This window comes from Pinus tabuliformis, chromosome 1_2, assembly GCF_031772625.1.
Source record: "Pinus tabuliformis cultivar Carrire ecotype Pingquan chromosome 1_2, CPIR1, whole genome shotgun sequence".
NCBI classification, from domain to species: Eukaryota; Viridiplantae; Streptophyta; class Pinopsida; order Pinales; family Pinaceae; genus Pinus; species Pinus tabuliformis.
In genome coordinates, this window is record NC_142298.1 from 773,568,535 (window position 1) to 773,586,117 (window position 17,583).

The following is a 17,583-nucleotide window of genomic DNA, read 5'->3' on the forward strand; positions in this document are numbered from 1 at the left end:
TAAAAATAAAAACTTGCCGTGATTTGAATGCACGCGAGTTACGTTGTCTTTTAATGCGTTAATACATTAATGCGCTGCTGCCTATCGCGCAGTCGGTTTAATCGCTGGCCATCCTCACGAGAAAGGCGTTAGAGATAACGTAGTTTCAAAGTTCTCAGTCAAACATTCCCAAGATTTATATACGTGGGAAGTGCATATTAAAAAACAGAAGGGTTTTTTATTAAAATATTTTATAAAGGATTTGTTTTTAATTCGTTGGTGATTCTAGAAAGGTGTTTTGTTTTTATATATAAAGATTTCTTTCATGTATAAAACATGATTAAGAGTGTTTTTGAAAAAGGTTTTTTTTTTAAGTTTTTTTTATAAAATAAAAAATTTAGAGTTCTTATTTTTTTGAAAAAGAGTTTTACAAAGGATAAATTTAAGGGTTTCTTTTTTTTTAAAAAGGAATTTTTTTTGAGAAAGATGATTTTCTCAAATTTCCAGCTCCAGTTCCCACTGTTTACAGGGAAGGATTATGATGTGTGGGCCATTAAGATGACGACCACGTTGTAGGCACATGATGTTTGGGATTATGTCAAGTTTCTGTTTTCAGAACCTAATAACGAAGAAGAAGAACAAGCTCTCAGTGATACAGAGAGGGAACAATGGAAGAAAGACAAGAAGAAGAATGCACATGCATTGCAGCTTATTCAAGAGGGAGTGGACCTAACAATGTTCCAGAAGATTATGATCACATTTTTAGCAAAAGTAGCATAGGATACTTTGACGATAAACTATAAAGGTATGGCCAAAATCAATATTGTTAAGGTGCAGAATACTAGGAGAGATTTTGAAAGTCTGTAGATGAAGGAGACAGATGGCATCAATTCTTTCATGAATCGGGTCATAACTGTTGTAAATCAATTAAAGATTTAAGGTGAAGATATAAAAGATCAAAGAGTGGTTGAGAAGGTCCTCCGATCTTTGTCTACCAAATTTGATGTTGTGGTAGCAGCCATAGAAGAAGCCAAGGATTTGACATAATTGACAGTTGATGAGTAGATGAGATCACTTATATCACATGAGGCAAGGATAAATAGAAATAGTGATTTCACTTTAGAGACCGCTCTCAAAAGTCAGGTTTCTATTTCAAGAGACAAAGGTCGAGGCAGAAGTAGAACGAGAGGCAGAGGACGAAGCGGAAGATATGGTGGTCAGAGAGATGACTGAGAAGAGCATGAACATGCAAGTGGAAGCAACTACAAAAGCTTCAACAATAATCAAAGAGTTGACAAATCAAAGTTGAGATGTTATTACTGCAATAAATTTGGTCATTATGCTCGTGATTGTAGGAAGAAAATAGTTGATCAAGGGAACCAGAGAGCTAATGTCACTACAGAGAGTACTAACTCCATGTTCCTAGCTTGCCATACCATGCATGAACCTTCTGCTAGTGTGTGGCTATTAGATAGTGGTTGCAGTAACCACATGACATGCAACAAGGATTTGGTTGCAAATTTCGATCAATCTGTGAAAACAGAGGTAAAATTGGGCATTGACAAGACTGCGGAAGTAGATGGAAAAGGAGTGGTCAACATTCTAACCAAGCAGGGGGAGTCAAAGACAATCTTAGAGGTATATTATGTTCCTAGTCTCAAACATAATTTGTTAAGTGTTGGTCAATTGACACAAAAAGGATACAGAGTTAACTTTCAAGGTCAAGAAGTTTTTATATATGACAAGCCCCCAAGCAAGCAACTGATAGCAAAGTTGCAGATGGCGAGGACCAAACTCTTTCCTCTAATTTTGAATTACAGTGGTTAGGTGAGTCCTCTTACAGTGGCATGTTCTGATCATTATTGGTTATGGCACTTTCGATATGGACACTTTCACTTTTCTGGTTTAAGATTGTTGCAGCAGAAACAGATGGTGAGAGGATTACCTCCCATCAAAGAACCTGCTAGTACTTGTGAGTGTTGCATCTTGGGAAAGCAACATCGTGAAAGTTTTCCAAAGGGAGTTGCATATAGAGTAAAGCAACCTCTTGAGCTAGTGCATACAGACTTGTGTGGACCTATGAGGACACAGTCGATTGGTAGAAGTTCTTACTTCCTCACTTTCATTGATGACTACAACAGAAAGACTTGGGTTTACTTCTTGAAGCAGAAGTCTGAAACTTTTGCAAAGTTCAAATAATTCAAAACCTTAGCAGAGAAACAAAGTGATCGACAGATCAAGGTATTGAGGTCAGATCGTGGTGGAGAATATGACTCAAAGGCATTCCATGATTATTTCAAACAACATGGGATCAGAAGACAATATACAACTAGGTACGCAACTCAGCATAATGGTGTAGCAGAGAGAAAGAACATGACAATTATGAACATGGTAAGAAGCATGTTGAAAGGCAGAAACTTGTCTAATGAGTATTGGGCAGAAGCAGTTGCATGTGCTATTTATGTGATCAATAGATCTCCTACAAAGAGTGTGATGAATAGAGTACCAGAACAAGCATGGTTAGGTATGTATTGCAACATATCTCATCTCAGAGTATTTGGATGTGTAGCTTATGCACACGTGCCTAAGGAGCAAAGAGGCAAATTGGATGATAAAAGTGAAAAATGCATATTCACTAGTTATAGTGAGCAATCAAAAGCTTACAAATTGTATAACCCTGTCATAAAGAAGACCATAATTAGCAGAGATGTTGTGTTCAAAGAACAAGAGTCATGGAATGGAACTGTTGACAAAACAGTTGATGCACAAGTGCCACTGATGGAAGAAGATGATGTAGCAGAAAAGGAGCAGCAAGAATCACAGGTTAAGACACCAAACAGAGACACACCAACAAGGACTCCAAGGTTTTCAGAGCAGCATGAATCTTCAAGTAGATCAACAGATCAAGATTCTCCCACCAATCAATGAGGTGATGAATCAAGCACTGGTAAGAGAAAGATGAGAAGTTTGAAAGATATTTATGATGGTTTTGATGTTAGTTCAAATTTTGCATTTTTTTTCATTCCAACCTTTTTCGTTTGAAGAAGCAATTAGAGATGAAAATTGGGTGCAAGTCATGGATGAAGAAATTGAAGCTATTGAAAAGAATGACACATGGGATTTGGTTTATTTACCAAAGGACAAAAATCTCATTGGTGTGAAATGGGTGTACAAGACAAAGTTGAATGAAAAGGTGAATTGGACAGATTTAAAGCAAGACTTGTAGCAAAAGGATTCTCGCAGCAACCGGGAATAGACTTTGGAGAAACGTTTGCTCCGGTAGCTAGATTAGATACTGTAAGATCAGTTCTAGCCACAACAGCTCAGAACAAGTGGAAAGTATATCAGATGGATGTGAAATCAGCCTTCTTGAATGGAATTCTAGAAGAAGAAATTTATGTGCAGCAGCCTCCAGGATATGAAGTTGAAAGTAATGAAGAGAAAGTTTATAGGTTGAAGAAAGTGCTCTATGGACTGAAGCAAGCGCCTAGAGCTTGGTATAGCAAAATTGACAGCTACATGATCAAGAATGGATTTTGCAGAAGCAACATTGAGCCTACCTTATACATAAAGGTAAATGAGCATGGACAAATTTTGTTTGTTTGCTTATATGTCGATGACATGATTTTTACAGGTGATTTTGAGATAGATGAATTTAAATCAGCCATGATGAAGGAATTTGAGATGACAGATCTTGGTCTTATGAAATATTTTCTTGGCATAGAAGTTGAGCAATCTGAAAAAGGAATTTTTTATTTGTCAAAATAAATATGCCTAAGATTTGTTGAAAAGATTCAGGATGGAAAATTGCAACCTTGTCCCTACACCAATTGCAACAGGTACAAAGTTAAGCAAGGATGATGAAGGATCATATGTCAATCCAAATCTATTCAAAAGATTGGTTGACAGCCTCATGTATCTCACAGCTACAAGACCAGATATCATGCAAGGAGTGAGTTTGATTTCTAGATTTATGGAGACTCCAAAAGACACACATTGGAGTGCAGGAAAAAGAATTCTGAGATACATAGTAGGAACTAGAGATTGTGGCATAATGTATGCAAGCACAAAAAATAAGGATTTGATTGGATACACAGATAGTGATTTTGCAGGAAGTTTGGATGATAGGAAGAGCACTTCTGGTTTTGTGTTCCACCTTGGTTCAGGTGTGATTTCATGGGCATCTAAGAAGCAACCCATCATGACACTTTTGTCAGCAGAAACAAAATATGTAGCAGCAACATCAGCAACATGTCAAGCAGTGTGGTTAAGAAGAGTATTTGATGGACTCAAGCAGAAACAACAAGGATCAACAACAATATATTGTGACAACACCTCAACGATTGCACTATCCAAGAATAGTGTGTTTCATCAGAAGAGCAAGCATATTGATACTAGATATCAATTTATTAGAGAACTTGTGAGCAATGGAGAAGTTCACTTGAAGCCTTGTAAATCTAGTGATCAATTGGCTGATATATTTACTAAGTCATTAGCACAATATGTGTTTCAGTTTCATAGAAGAAACTTGCATGTTGTAAGCCTAGTTGATACATAGACCAGCAGGCATGTTTGAGTTGTCATGAGTCATGTTTTAGTTTAGCAGTCGTAATTAACGAGGAGGGTTAAAATAAGATAATTACTCCTGCATGAGGAGTTAGCTAAACATAGAGAGTCAATTAACTAAGTGATTGAGTATTTGAGTGTTAGTCGAGTCAAGTGATAGACGTGTGGTTGCATGTGCATGCATGTCAAGGCGAGTCATTAGTCAAAAAGGATAAATACCCTTCACCGGGTTCATTGTAATCATTATGTTTTGTGTGATCAATAGAAGAGCAGCAACTCATGTTTTATGTGTGAATTATTTGTGCTTTGTCTCCTTCGCCTTTCCAACAGATTCGTTCGAGATCAACCTCAGACAAATGCGTTGCAAGAGTGCTGAGTCTCGCTATTGAGATTCATGTTGTTGATAGAAATGTTCAAGTTATCCATGTCTACTGCGAGAAGAGGAATGGTTTGCTATTGAAATTTCTTGCAGAGCTCGAAAAAATCCAGCTTACTATGGTGAATGTAAGCATTCTCTCATTTTTAGAAACTACTTTGGACTTTACATTTAATGCTCAGGTACTTAATTGCTTCCCTGATGTTCGCCAAGGTTTGTTTTCGTCCATAACTTATAGACAATGAATGTATAGTTTTGCCAATTGAGTTCTAAAATCGAGGTTTATTAACTATGTTTGTTCTACTGTATGTTTCTCATAAATGGAAGAGGGATGTGATTCAACAGTGATTAATATAAAGAGGATGTATCGATTAAACAACCTCCACTGAAAGGTTTATTAAGTGAGCAAGTGTGAAAATATTAAAAACATATAGATGCAGAATTATACTTTAAAAAAGCAAGAGAACTCTACAGAACGATGCCTTTTACACAATTTTTAAATCCTTATTTATTTGAAAAATTGCAATTTAATATATTGCTCTTAAAGACCTAAGACAAATTGCTATCCAAAATTCTTATAAGTTCATTTGACAAATTGTTATCAATATATTGTTTAGTAAATGCTAGCTGTGTTTGTTTTCTTACAATTTTCACAATTAAAAAAATAAATATAAGAAAAATGTTTATTCCGATAGCCAATATTAGTCAATATTGCACAATGTTCAATGGAATACAATTGTTAAAATTAATACATGGTTATAATGTAGGGAGGGTGTTGCTTTGTTAAAAAACTTCATATATGAATAAGGAGATGAGCTTGCAATTTCAAAGGGAGAAGACAAATATTTGATTAGGGTTACAAGAGAGTTATTCATGTAATCTTGTTTTACAATACATGTATTAATATGAACTAGTACAACCACATTAAAAATATTAGTGTGGTTGATATAGCTTAAGCTTCATAAATATAACCAAAAAAACTATTGCAACATGAAGAATGTCTTCCTAATGCACACATTTACCTGATAAACCATGTATAAAAAAGTTATGGGTCAACTTTAACTTAAAAAAAAGAATAATAAATGAATGTTACAAAAAATAATGAGGAACTTATCATGGATGAACTTATTAGAATTGGAATAATCTCAAATCCCAAGTCAATGCAACCTGACAAACTCTTAAAAAAACAAAAAAAGTCAACAAATCCTTATCCACTTTAAGTTGAAATAAGAAGCCTTCAGACACCTGATACAATTCATCTAGTGAGAATGCTAAAGTTAAAATCAATTCTTTATACAAATCTTTAAGTTTGATTACCATAGATTAATTATAAACTGGGCAATGTATGATGCGATTCAAATAAAATATAATTACAACTACTTTAAAAGAACTTGCATTTTGAATTGTTCATAGATTAACAAATAAATGTAAAAGAATAACATTTCAAATTACAATACATATGAATTTAACTCCATTATGAAGTGTAAAATTGTAAGGAAAACAATCATGACAATGAAATTTGAATAATATTATTTTGTTCATATTAAAGTCTATACAACAAGAAATAATGATTTTATATTCTTTTGTCATTAAATATATATTTCCAATACTAATAAAATTTAAAAGAAATACAATTACATTTATCTAATAATCTATATCAAAATTATTTATAAAAGTAGAATGTATCACTAAGTCAATCCATATTAATACATCATGATTTACAACGCTATCTAGTGAAGAATACAATACTTTTACCAATTTATATTTGTGTTGAAAATAAATTCCATTTTAAATAAATAATTGATATACCTTATTAAAAAATAACGACATTTACTAATATCAAATAAATATACAACTCTCTCTCTCTATATAAACATTATACCTAACCATATATATACCAATATGCCACCTTAATAAATATATAATGAATGTATTAAATAAACCATGTCATATAAAAAAATTATATGATAAACAAAAATTAATCGAGTCACATCGTAGAAACGAATATATAAAACTAAAATTCAAACCTGGTATATAAAAGCAATGTCATTTTAATCCAACCAATGTCATGTGTCAACTTATATACTAGCAATTGTCCCAAAAGGTACAAAGAGAGGCAGATAGGATTATTAAATTGGAATTGTTGAATTTCTCTAGAAGAAATGTTAGTTCAAACCTAACGGATGAGCATTTTGAGCTGGCTGAAATCTACCCCATACTAAACTGTAGAACGTCTCTCGACGCAATAATAATATGTAATAATATAAACAAACCAAAAAAACCTATCAATTCTATTAAATAAAATAGCAATCCTACCTCTAAAATTTTAATATTATAATTAAACAATTACTCATAACATATAAAATTATTAATATTATATTTAAAACTATCATTATACATGAATCATATATGTTTTTACCACATATATATCATCATTCTGCAGTGACAAAACAAGCACTAGAAACATATCATAAATAATTAAATGCATCTCTAAGAATTTTTGGCATACACATTTCTTAGACCTATACAAACAAATATGGAGTAAAAAATTACACAAACAAATATGGAGTAAAAAATTACATAACCAAACTCTTAGAATTAAAACATAAAACCTTAAAAACAATGAATATATTAATAGGATAAATTGCGTATAAACAAACTGTTCAAAAAAAATGAGTCGATCACAGCAATGAAATCTTCCACTCAAGCTTATTTTCTTATAAAATCGGGCATAATGGAGGCCTCGGTTAAGAAGCAGAAAAAAATCAATAGAATAAAATATAGCTCCCTCCCATGTGACCATGAACTTAAGCTTTTATAGCTAGTAATAGCATGCTACTCAATCTACCAGATCGCCATCAAATGCATCTCTTCTGAATTTTCACGACAAAAATATGCATACCATTCAAAAGCCTCTCCATTTCCTCGAATTTCTCCATTATAAACTGTCAATAGTTATATAAAATGTCAATACTGACCGTCCACTTGAACAAAATAAGAATTAAGTGACAGAGTTAGCATCTGGTGTCAAAATCAATTCATAACTTTACACAGACTTACAAGCAGCATAGCTCATGTTCATCACTTTACACAGATTACAACAAGCATTGCTTCAAACGCACCAAATGCCCAATCTCTCAGCTATACAACAGATTATAAATCTATAAAGAATTTAGTTTTACTCCACTCCAATAAGGTGTGGAATGTTATATGCACAAGCCAGTACAACTGTTTATAATTCATCACTTGAGTTAATTGCTCAACGCCATGATTAGTGTGAAATGGATGTTATTGTTAAGATGCTATGCTGAAAGAGCTCACTTTCTTTGGTGTTGCAACCACAAGTGGAGCTTCTAGAGAATTTGTAATAGCAAATTTGTCATGCATAAATTTGCTATCCACAATGGATACATCTTTTGGAACAATCTTGTAGCAATAGCAGCTTTTTAGCCCATTCTGGCCCTTGTAACACACATGATCGTTGTTTTTTACTTGACGGAAGTTCCAGATGACAGAAAATTTACCAACAGTGGCAACTACATGGCGCTCCTGCCTTCCACTCTCAGTAACCTGCAGTGATGAAGAGAAATAGATGTCAGAAATTAGTACACTTGAAGAGCTAATAAAGGTTATATTGCAGGCCAACGGTCCTATAAGTTCAATTGCTACATGTTATGAAGTTGAAGTCATTTTTTGTGTACCTTATCCCTTCATAGACAATTGCTAACTTTTAATACATTATTATTTGTTTATAGTGGTGATATTGAAAAAGCATATGGCCAAATTTTTGTGTATCTGTAAGGCCATGTTTGAAATTTGTGTTTGGGAGAATCAAGACCTGTTAAAAATTAATGGAACAGTTCAGGGAATTCATTTTTCTTGAAAGAAAGGTGATGAGCCATGTAGCAACAAGCTGAGAAGGTTTGCCAAGTAAAATAGGATGTTTGGTCTGAAAATTAAAGATGCTATTTGAAAGGCCCCACAAATTACTGGATATTCAACCAGATAATTCGACCAAGCAACAAAACGTTGAAATTCACCATCTTGTGCCCGTTGAAGATCTTAAACTTTGGTTCCAGGTGCAGAGACTAATTTATTTTAGAAAAGGCTAATTGCATGTTGGCCGCATTTCCATACCATTTCTGTACCAGAAATATTACTGTCCAGAAACGACACCAAATTTGGATAGTGCAGTTCATTAAGAGAAATGGATTTGTTGTACATAAAAAAGTCTTAAACTTTGAAAGAAGTCCCCAAAAGTATTAATGAAGTTCTGAGCAACTTAGGTACTCTGTTTTTTATTTTTTCATACAATATCACTGCTTTTCAAAACATCATAGTCTAATTCTTCTATGTTTGGTTCTTTCTCAAGCATATTTTTTTTTTTATCAATTTTGTCTGGAATCCAGGTGGGATTTTATTGAAATCACAAGTTTGGGCCGTGAAGGCGGCTAGTATCCCAAGGGTTTTTCAGGGCACTGAATTGATTTGTGCATTCAAAAATGAATTTTAAACAACAACAAATCACGATATAGTCAAAGACTTATCACTAGATTCTGTTTGGAAAAACTGGGTTTTAAGCGAATTGAATCCATTTATACATTAAAAAAAATAAAAAATAAACAGCAACCAATAACAATCTGGTCAAAATTTGCATCTCCGAATTCAATGAAAAAAAACTAAAACTTAGAATAATTAGGCTGTGCCCTTTCAAAAAAACTTTGTTGGTTTAGAAAATGCTTAAATGTGACCAAACACTAGTACAACCCCATGGCTAATAGCTACCCTGGCTTATAGAAATTTGTTCAATTTTTGGTTTACAATTTTTTTTTATCAATTTTGTCTGGAATCCAGGTGGGATTTATTGAAATCACAAGTTTGAGCCGTGAAGGCGGCTAGTATCCCAAGGGTTTTTCAGGGAACTGAATTGATTTGTGCATTCAAAAATGAATTTTAAACAACAACAAATCACGATATAGTCAAAGATTGTATCACTAGATTCTGTTTGGAAAAACTGGGTTTTAAGCGAATTGAATCCATTTATACATTAAAAAAAATAAAAATTAAACAGCAACAAATAACAATCTGGTCAAAATTTGCATCTCCGAATTCAGATGAAAAAAAACTAAAACTTAGAATAATTAGGCTGTGCCCTTTCAAAAAAACTTTGCTGGTTTAGAAAATGCTTAAATGTGACCAAACACTAGTACAACTCCATGGCTAATAGCTGCCCTGGCTTATAGAAATTTGTTCAATTTTTGGTTTACAATTTTGCGAGTGCAATGGATAGAAACATTCATTAATTTACTTTTCATGAAATGGAAACCAATGATTTTCAATACATACTTTGAAACAAGTAGTAGTTGGAGTTCAAAATTGAACAGGACATTAAAGTCAAATAAACAACATAAGGGGAAGAAAAACAATACAAATCAGAAGACCAAGATGCATATTAGTAACACTTACCCAAGAGAACTGACCACCATGGAACTTATCCTTTCCAGCCAAATGTGCATCCACTGGAGTAAGCTTGAGCAATCTCGGAGCTGGAATCTTGTGCCCCTTCCGCCCAGAAACTCCTGTCTTTGACTGTCCATCTTTAACCGTGAAGACAATACTGATAAGAATAAGATAGGTATTAGTAGTCCCAAGAATCCACTTCGCATCATAAGTAACATCAACATGTGTGATCGCCTACCTTCAATAGTATTGATCATAAGATCAACAGAAACTCTACCCAAATGTGACAAGTTCCCTGCTAGATACACAGTTACAGAGAATTGAATATGAGTTTGAATTTTGTATGAAAACTTAGTTTGGCATACCAGTCTGTTGTACTTCCTGGAGAACGTTGATGTCAAAACCACCTGAGAATATGCTTCCATTACCTAACAATGCCAAAACAGAGACATAGACATGAAATCATCTCGATTTTTGAACAGAAGCATTTACATCTCTCTCTATATATATGAATATATATAAAGATTTATAACACCATTGAACATTTAGTACAGTTTCCATCCCTTCTGCAAAGTTGCATACCAGTGACAACAATGGCCTTCACATCATTTCTCCTCATTGCTTTGTCATATTTTTCTTTCAAGCCTGCAAGAATTGTAAATAAAACCAATTGAATGGTTACTACAGATATTAAGTTAAATGGTAACACATATGCTAATGCATTACTCACACCCAGATATCAACACACAAATGCGTATGTCATTAAGCCTTCTCTTTCAATGAACATAAAATTATGACGTAGTCAACTACTTACTGGACAGTAATATGATGAATTTGGTAAGGTTGACCTATGATTTCGAATTGGTATGTGCAAATTAGTAGGCCTTGGAGGATTGGTTTGCATTTTATAATCATTTTAATTTGACCTTATCTGTCCTATCCTCATATGGCAGAGCTGATATCAGTTTGCTTTGGGAAAAAGCCATGATGCCCTTTATTTCCAGCCACAACACAGTTTCTTTACTGCTGAAGCATTTCTCAGTTTCAATTTGCCTACTGGTGCATGTGATGCTGTTTGCAAGGCATAGGAAAATAAACCTTTTCTGCCACTCCCATGCCATTGCTGACTTCTTGTGGCCCATCAAGGGTGCTCTTGCTGGCTGGGGTCTGATGGACTTGAGTTGTCTCAAATCTGCATATCCTGTGGGGATGTGGTGTTTCCCCTCACACCCCTTCAAAATTTTATAGGTAATAGTTAATAGGTTAGTTGTGCTTCCTGACCAGACATATGTCACTCCTTCGCATGATGCTTGAAAAGTTGCAAAGGAATAGTTTGATTTCTGTTTCACTACCAGGCACATGCTGCACTCTTGCATGAAGGCATGTGTCTTCATTAAGGGGTGCAATTTGATTGTGTCTGGACTCTGTACAGCTGTGTTTTGTACGTTACCTGCCCTTTATATGTTTCTATGGGAAAAGCCTTTCTGCTATCTACCTTTTTTGTGTAATATGTTCATTGTACTGTATATTTTTTATCGATAGAACTTGGAGGCGTGTTTAATATATACATGTGTGCACTATCTGGGCACACACGGTTTCTAATCCTAACAGGCATGCTCCTCCCTTGAATGAGATTTGCCAGGTGTGGCTCTTGACTATATTGAATATTATTGAGGTATGCGGATTATGGTATGGTCCTGGCAAGTTACCAGTTCTTCGCTCAAATGTGTGAGGGTGGGTAGAGCTTCTTACAAGGTTTACCATCCAGGTAAAGATAATATATTCCCATTCACGAATAAATAAAGGAATTTCTTTAACCTACCGGCAGATTATGGTATCGTGCTGGCAAGGTACCAGTTCTTCGCTCAAATGTATGAGGGTGGGTAGATATCCTTTCCAGGTTTACCATCCATGTAAAAAAAATAAGTTGCCAGATATAGAATAAATAAAAGAAATTATTTGATTTTATGACGTTTCTCACTGCTAATAATGTGTACTTAAATTGAGGAGGTAGTGCATCAGATGGATGATCTGTGAAAAAAAATTTAAGCTTACCTGACTCTGGAGAAGAGTGTGGTATTTCTGTAATAGTCCAATGCTTCATCCATAAGCTTCTTATGCTCCTTCGAACCTTCAAGAAGACCCCTGAAATAACCCCTGTTCTCAAAGCTTCTCCTGAATGCCTCCCATCCAATATCTCTACTCCTCGCTGCTTCCAGTGCCGAGCTTTGGACTTTAGCAACCCCTGAGCCACTTAGTCCGAGTTCTGCATTCTCCATCTCTTACTGATAATGTGATCTCTGCTGATACATCATCTCAAATCCACAACTTATCTTCATACCTAGTTCCGCCTCCTTGTAATTTGGAGACGACAGAGGCGGTATTGGATACCATAGCTAAGACACCCTCTCCTATTTGAGTTGAAAACAAGTAAAGATGAGCAAAATGACCCCTGAATATGCCTTTATAGATGCTCTGGTGAGTTTATTCCGGTTTGACTTAGCAAGACTCACAAGGTAGACCGCACAACAAGTTTTGACCAAGTATGAGTTGACATGCTGAGTATTTTCCATGAAAACGAGCTTTTATCAAGTTATCCTGGGGCTGACCATTTTTTTCCAAGACTTGACCAACTGGGTTGACTCAACTCACCAGATCATTCAGACTCAGAGAGATCAGGTAGACTCAACAGAGTCTGGAAACTATGATGGGTGGACAATACAAGGTTCTCTTCTATCCTAACCCTCCGTTATTGTTCCATTGCTCTAGCAAGAAAACCTGATCAAGGGCAGGCTCTTCCTTTTCACAAACCCCAGGATGATATTATACAAATGCATAATAGTCATATGATAAATAAAAATCCTCAAATCCACCCCTCCACTGTACTTGCAATGAGACCTAGCATTCGCTCAAGCCGCAATTCATGCCAAATCTGCTTATTTAATCATTATCTTCAAATCTTTTGGTTAAAATTAAGTAGAATGTTGCAACCAGGGATCTCCTATCATATCTCTCGATGAATGGACTGCAGAGATAATCCTCTGCCACAATGTAAATGACCTGCCTAAAATATGGAGGATTCTAAACAGAATTAAGCAGAATTTGCAGATCTAGTAATTCTCAACACAGTAAATCACGAACCAGAACCCATCTCAAACAGTTATACCTATTTCTCTGTTCCAGTCAAACACACGCAAACATGTATGTGTTCATGCACCAGGCTGTGGCCAAGAGGCAACTTGGAGCAGTTGTCGTGAGGATGAACCAGGTTCAAATTCCAGTTTCCTCGCTCCCCCTTCCTGATGGATAGCTATGTGTAGTATTTATTGTAGCTCTATAAACCACCCTGCGCTATCAAACTTTACTATTTATTTTCAGGTGTGTGTGTGTGAGTTGTGGGATTGGACCTATTTTAAAATCCTAGATCTGTGGTCAAGAATTTCTGTTTTCAAGTTCCAAGAGAAAGATGGCAAAGCCCTGCAAGCGGAAGAGTATCCGAAAAATGCACCTTCAACCAAAAACTGATCTATAATAATAACGAGGCCTGAGATTCCAGACTAACTAAATAGACGTAAAATTATTAAAAAAATGATAGAAATGAAATCCTTACCTTTGGGCCATTGTGCAAGGACGCTTTCCTTCAAGGTGGCAACAGTGGTGGCAGATAAATATCTTCTGGGACCAATGTCTGTACCATCATGGAGCCTGAACTTGACCTCCAAATACTCTTCCCCTGACATTTCTCAAAATACCCAGATCCTGGTTCAGAAAACCCTCTAAAAGCAGCTTAAAACCCTCAATTTGGGAACCCTTGTGACACCTTAAAGGGTAACCCAGAAAAACGCTATTACAGGTTTGGGTTTCCTCAAAATAAAAAACTATGATAACATCTCTCGCAGATACCCTTCATAAAACACAGCTTCAATCTGCAAACTCCACCATTTGTAACACCCAAAAACTCTTCTGTTTGAAAAAACTTGAAATCAAGGTCTTGGCAATATTGACCTTCCTGGAAGCAAAACAATTCTAACCCAGAACTACAAAAAATGGAAAGACCTGTCAAACACTAAATACAGCCTGATCCTACAAATAATTGAGGCAATGTTGCATCTTGCCTGACTATTTATTGATCATTACAGCGGCTCTAAGCCGTGTCATTGCCTCAATGTGCACTAAATTATTCAACCCAATGTGTGTATATACGCCTCTTGGTTTTTTCAATCCCATTTCTTCTTTACAACTGAGCAACGCGGTGCCTGAAAGGCTTGCTGCACGAACTGAGCATACATGGCGCTTGACATCCTCACAGAGACATCTACCATCTCCTTATTGCACAAAAGCTTCTCCATCCGAGACGCCGCCCTCATGGAATCCACGTCCCGTTCATAAAAGGCCTCCACCGCCTTAGAAATCAAGTGCTCATCGTGCTTCAAAACCTGAGCCATGCTCAGAGAAACTCGAACCCTGACCCTATGCATGTTAACCCTAGCTTTATCGGGATGACCTTTAATACGACTGTTTATAGCGTTCTGAACAACATCGCTAGCTGTGGTTTGCACAAAACCACCCGTGAGAGCCCGCAAGGAGTCCCATACTGAGGGTTTCACCGGCAAATGGAACGGAAGCCCGCGGGTTCGAGTCCCATACTGAGGGTTTCAATCGGGACTCGGTTTCTTCGGCTGACATCGAGTCTGGTAATGCGAAGTCCGGGAAAATGGCGTAGAGAAGAGTGTCTGTAACAAATTTGCAGATATTTCTGCCGGCTTCATGGGTGAAGATTCGAGACCGCCACGTTCACCGCACCATACGCAAGATGCAAAATACCCAGCGCACAGTGGCATAACAAATGCGAAACTGCAAGATGCAAAATACCCAAATGTCAATTTGGCTGTTAATGACAGTTGTCAACGTCAGAATGAAAAGGACGACGAAGTCTGTTCCAAAGGAAGGCCTATCGGCCTAATTAATAGCCCACGTTTTATATTTATATATATGACAGATATATAAATAAAAACAAATATACGAGAAAAATGCAAACAATTCCTCAAATTTATGAACAGTCCACGTGATGTATCCTACGTGGTCCACGGGGTTACATTTCATGCGATAGGTATATACCTCGCCTGCCGAACATCGTTGAATCGATGGCATATATAAAATACATGTGAAGATATAATGGTATAACAAAACAAACTCTCTACACTGCGCGGTCACCATAACAGAATTTATGAAAGCGATATATGCAGGGAGCCGAACATGGTAAAACAAAACAAACTCTCTACACTGCGCACTCCCCAATGCCCATGACCTGTTTTGTGAAAGCGATATATTCATGGCATACATATAATATTTGTCAAATTAAATTAGTACCATTGTCAAATTAAATTAATACGATTAGTAAATGTGATTTATATATATTTATAAAAATACATCAAATATTTACATAAGTATTAACATAAAAATTTATATTAACCCAATAAATCATACTATTAGTATAAATATATATATTTTTTTAATTTATCATATTATTAATATAAATATTTTTTGAAATTTTATTAATAATTATTAGAAAATAAATATTATTAATATAATTTATTAATAATTTAATATTATAAACTTTAATATTTAAACTCAATATATTAAATTTAATATCATAAAACTTAATATTATAAATCCAAATAATAGATTTTAAAATTATATACCCATATCTTATTATATAAATTTATAATTATTAATACATTATTATAAATTTATTATTATTAAATTCATATTAAGATATTATTAATTAACATATTAATTAAATCTCATAAAATGTAACTCAATTAGTGTTGACTTTATTTTTAAGTAATATATAAAACATGGTATTCAAAGTTTAAAATGTTGTACATTAAACCAAAAAAAATAATATATTAAATTTTTATTAATATTATTAATGTTAATTTAAAATATATAAATATATTTAAAAAAGTCATTCACGTATGACCATTTCCATACTAATTTCTCATGATTTTTGAATAGTTCATTTAGCATTCATGCATCAGGGGATGCTCACAGGGGTGAAGAAGTGGGATTGAAACTAGTGAAATGAATCACACAATGTCAATCATCACTTCCAGGGCTTGCATGCAGTAACCAAGACTTCCCGGGAGGTCACCGATCCCAGATCACCTCTGGCTCAAGCGTGCTATGTGATGATTGACGCAATGTGATTCATTTCACTAGTTTCAATTCCACTTCTTCACCCATGTGAGCATCACCTGATGTAATGAGTGCTAAGTGAACTATTAAAAAATAATGAGAAATTAGTCAGTGACGATTACCTCTCATGGAAATGGTCATACGTGAATGACTTACTTAACGCAGTTGAATCTCTACTTGAATGGTTCATGAGGCACAATACTTGCTAAGGTTTTGCAAATAGGGTAGCAAGCTAAGCAGGCTTGATTGTGGGGAAAACTCCACAGTTAAGCATGCTTGAGCCAGAGGCGATCTGGGATAGGTGACCTCCCGGGAAGCCCTGGTTAATGGGTGCAAGCCCCGGAAGTGATGATTGATGCTATGTGATTCATTTCACTAGTTTCAATCCCACTTCTTCACCCCAGTGAGCATCACCCGATACAATGAGTACTAAGTGAACTATTCAAAAATGCACTACCTAAACCACCCTACTAAAATATATTATTTATAATATAATTTTCATATATCAAAAAGTTTAAATATTATATATTATGAGAATGTCAATTTTCATATATCAAAAAGATTAAATATTATATATTATGAGGGTGTGAATTAAGAAGTATAAACGAGCCAAACGACTCAACAAAAGTTGTTAAACAAAAACACTTGTATTCAACAAAAACTATTAGAACCATTACCAACTGTTATCAGAGAGTTTGGTCAGGACGTTCAACATAAACTTTAAGAATTTCATTTTAAACATAACTTACCTTCTTTAATTGATTACTTTTTATTATAATTTGATGGCCATTTAAAATTTCTCTTCGTATATTTTGTCTTTTATTTTCATGTTTTTTTAATTAACATTAAAATTCATTGAATTGTTTTTATACATTTTATAACTAACCTTCAAATTTTATTTAGTTGCTCTTCTATATTTTATAACTAAAATTCAAATTTATTTTATTTATTTCAAAATAATTAATTCATGTGAGAATAAAAAAAATATCAATACCCTAAAATAA

At 34.8% G+C, this 17,583-nt stretch overlaps 1 protein-coding gene across 4 annotated transcripts; it reads right to left on the minus strand.

Annotated features, from left to right (window-relative positions):
* Window positions 1-8,085: 8,085 nt before the first annotated feature.
* Window positions 8,086-14,664, minus strand: LOC149208145 (protein CYPRO4-like). 4 transcript variants are annotated; one of them, XM_089395942.1, is made up of 7 exons: window positions 13,548-13,647; window positions 12,437-12,526; window positions 10,964-11,026; window positions 10,747-10,809; window positions 10,620-10,676; window positions 10,388-10,518; window positions 8,086-8,491 (listed from the first exon to the last, which is right to left on the minus strand). In XM_089395942.1, exons 2-7 carry the CDS (start codon window positions 12,483-12,485, stop codon window positions 8,216-8,218), a joined length of 639 nt encoding a protein of 212 aa, XP_089252068.1. In that variant the 5' UTR covers window positions 12,486-12,526; window positions 13,548-13,647; the 3' UTR covers window positions 8,086-8,215. The 4 variants fall into 4 exon arrangements, with proteins under 4 accessions (XP_089252068.1, XP_089252066.1, XP_089252065.1 ...); XM_089395940.1 differs by lacking the exons at window positions 12,437-12,526; window positions 13,548-13,647 and adding an exon at window positions 13,992-14,664 and having other exon boundaries at window positions 10,747-10,788; XM_089395939.1 differs by lacking the exons at window positions 12,437-12,526; window positions 13,548-13,647 and adding an exon at window positions 13,992-14,663.
* Between the last annotated feature and the right edge of the window lie 2,919 nt (window positions 14,665-17,583).

Bases quoted from the DNA above. Each gene is read 5' to 3' on its own strand.
- LOC149208145 (XM_089395939.1), bottom strand. From the start codon at position 14,121: ATGTCAGGGGAAGAGTATTTGGAGGTCAAGTTCAGGCTCCATGATGGT. The intron at 11,027-13,991 runs GTAAGGATTTCA...CAATTCTTGCAG, and splicing joins CCTTGCACAATGGCCCAAAG to GCTTGAAAGAAAAATATGAC. The intron at 10,810-10,963 runs GTATGCAACTTT...TGGCATTGTTAG, and splicing joins GAAGGCCATTGTTGTCACTG to GTAATGGAAGCATATTCTCA.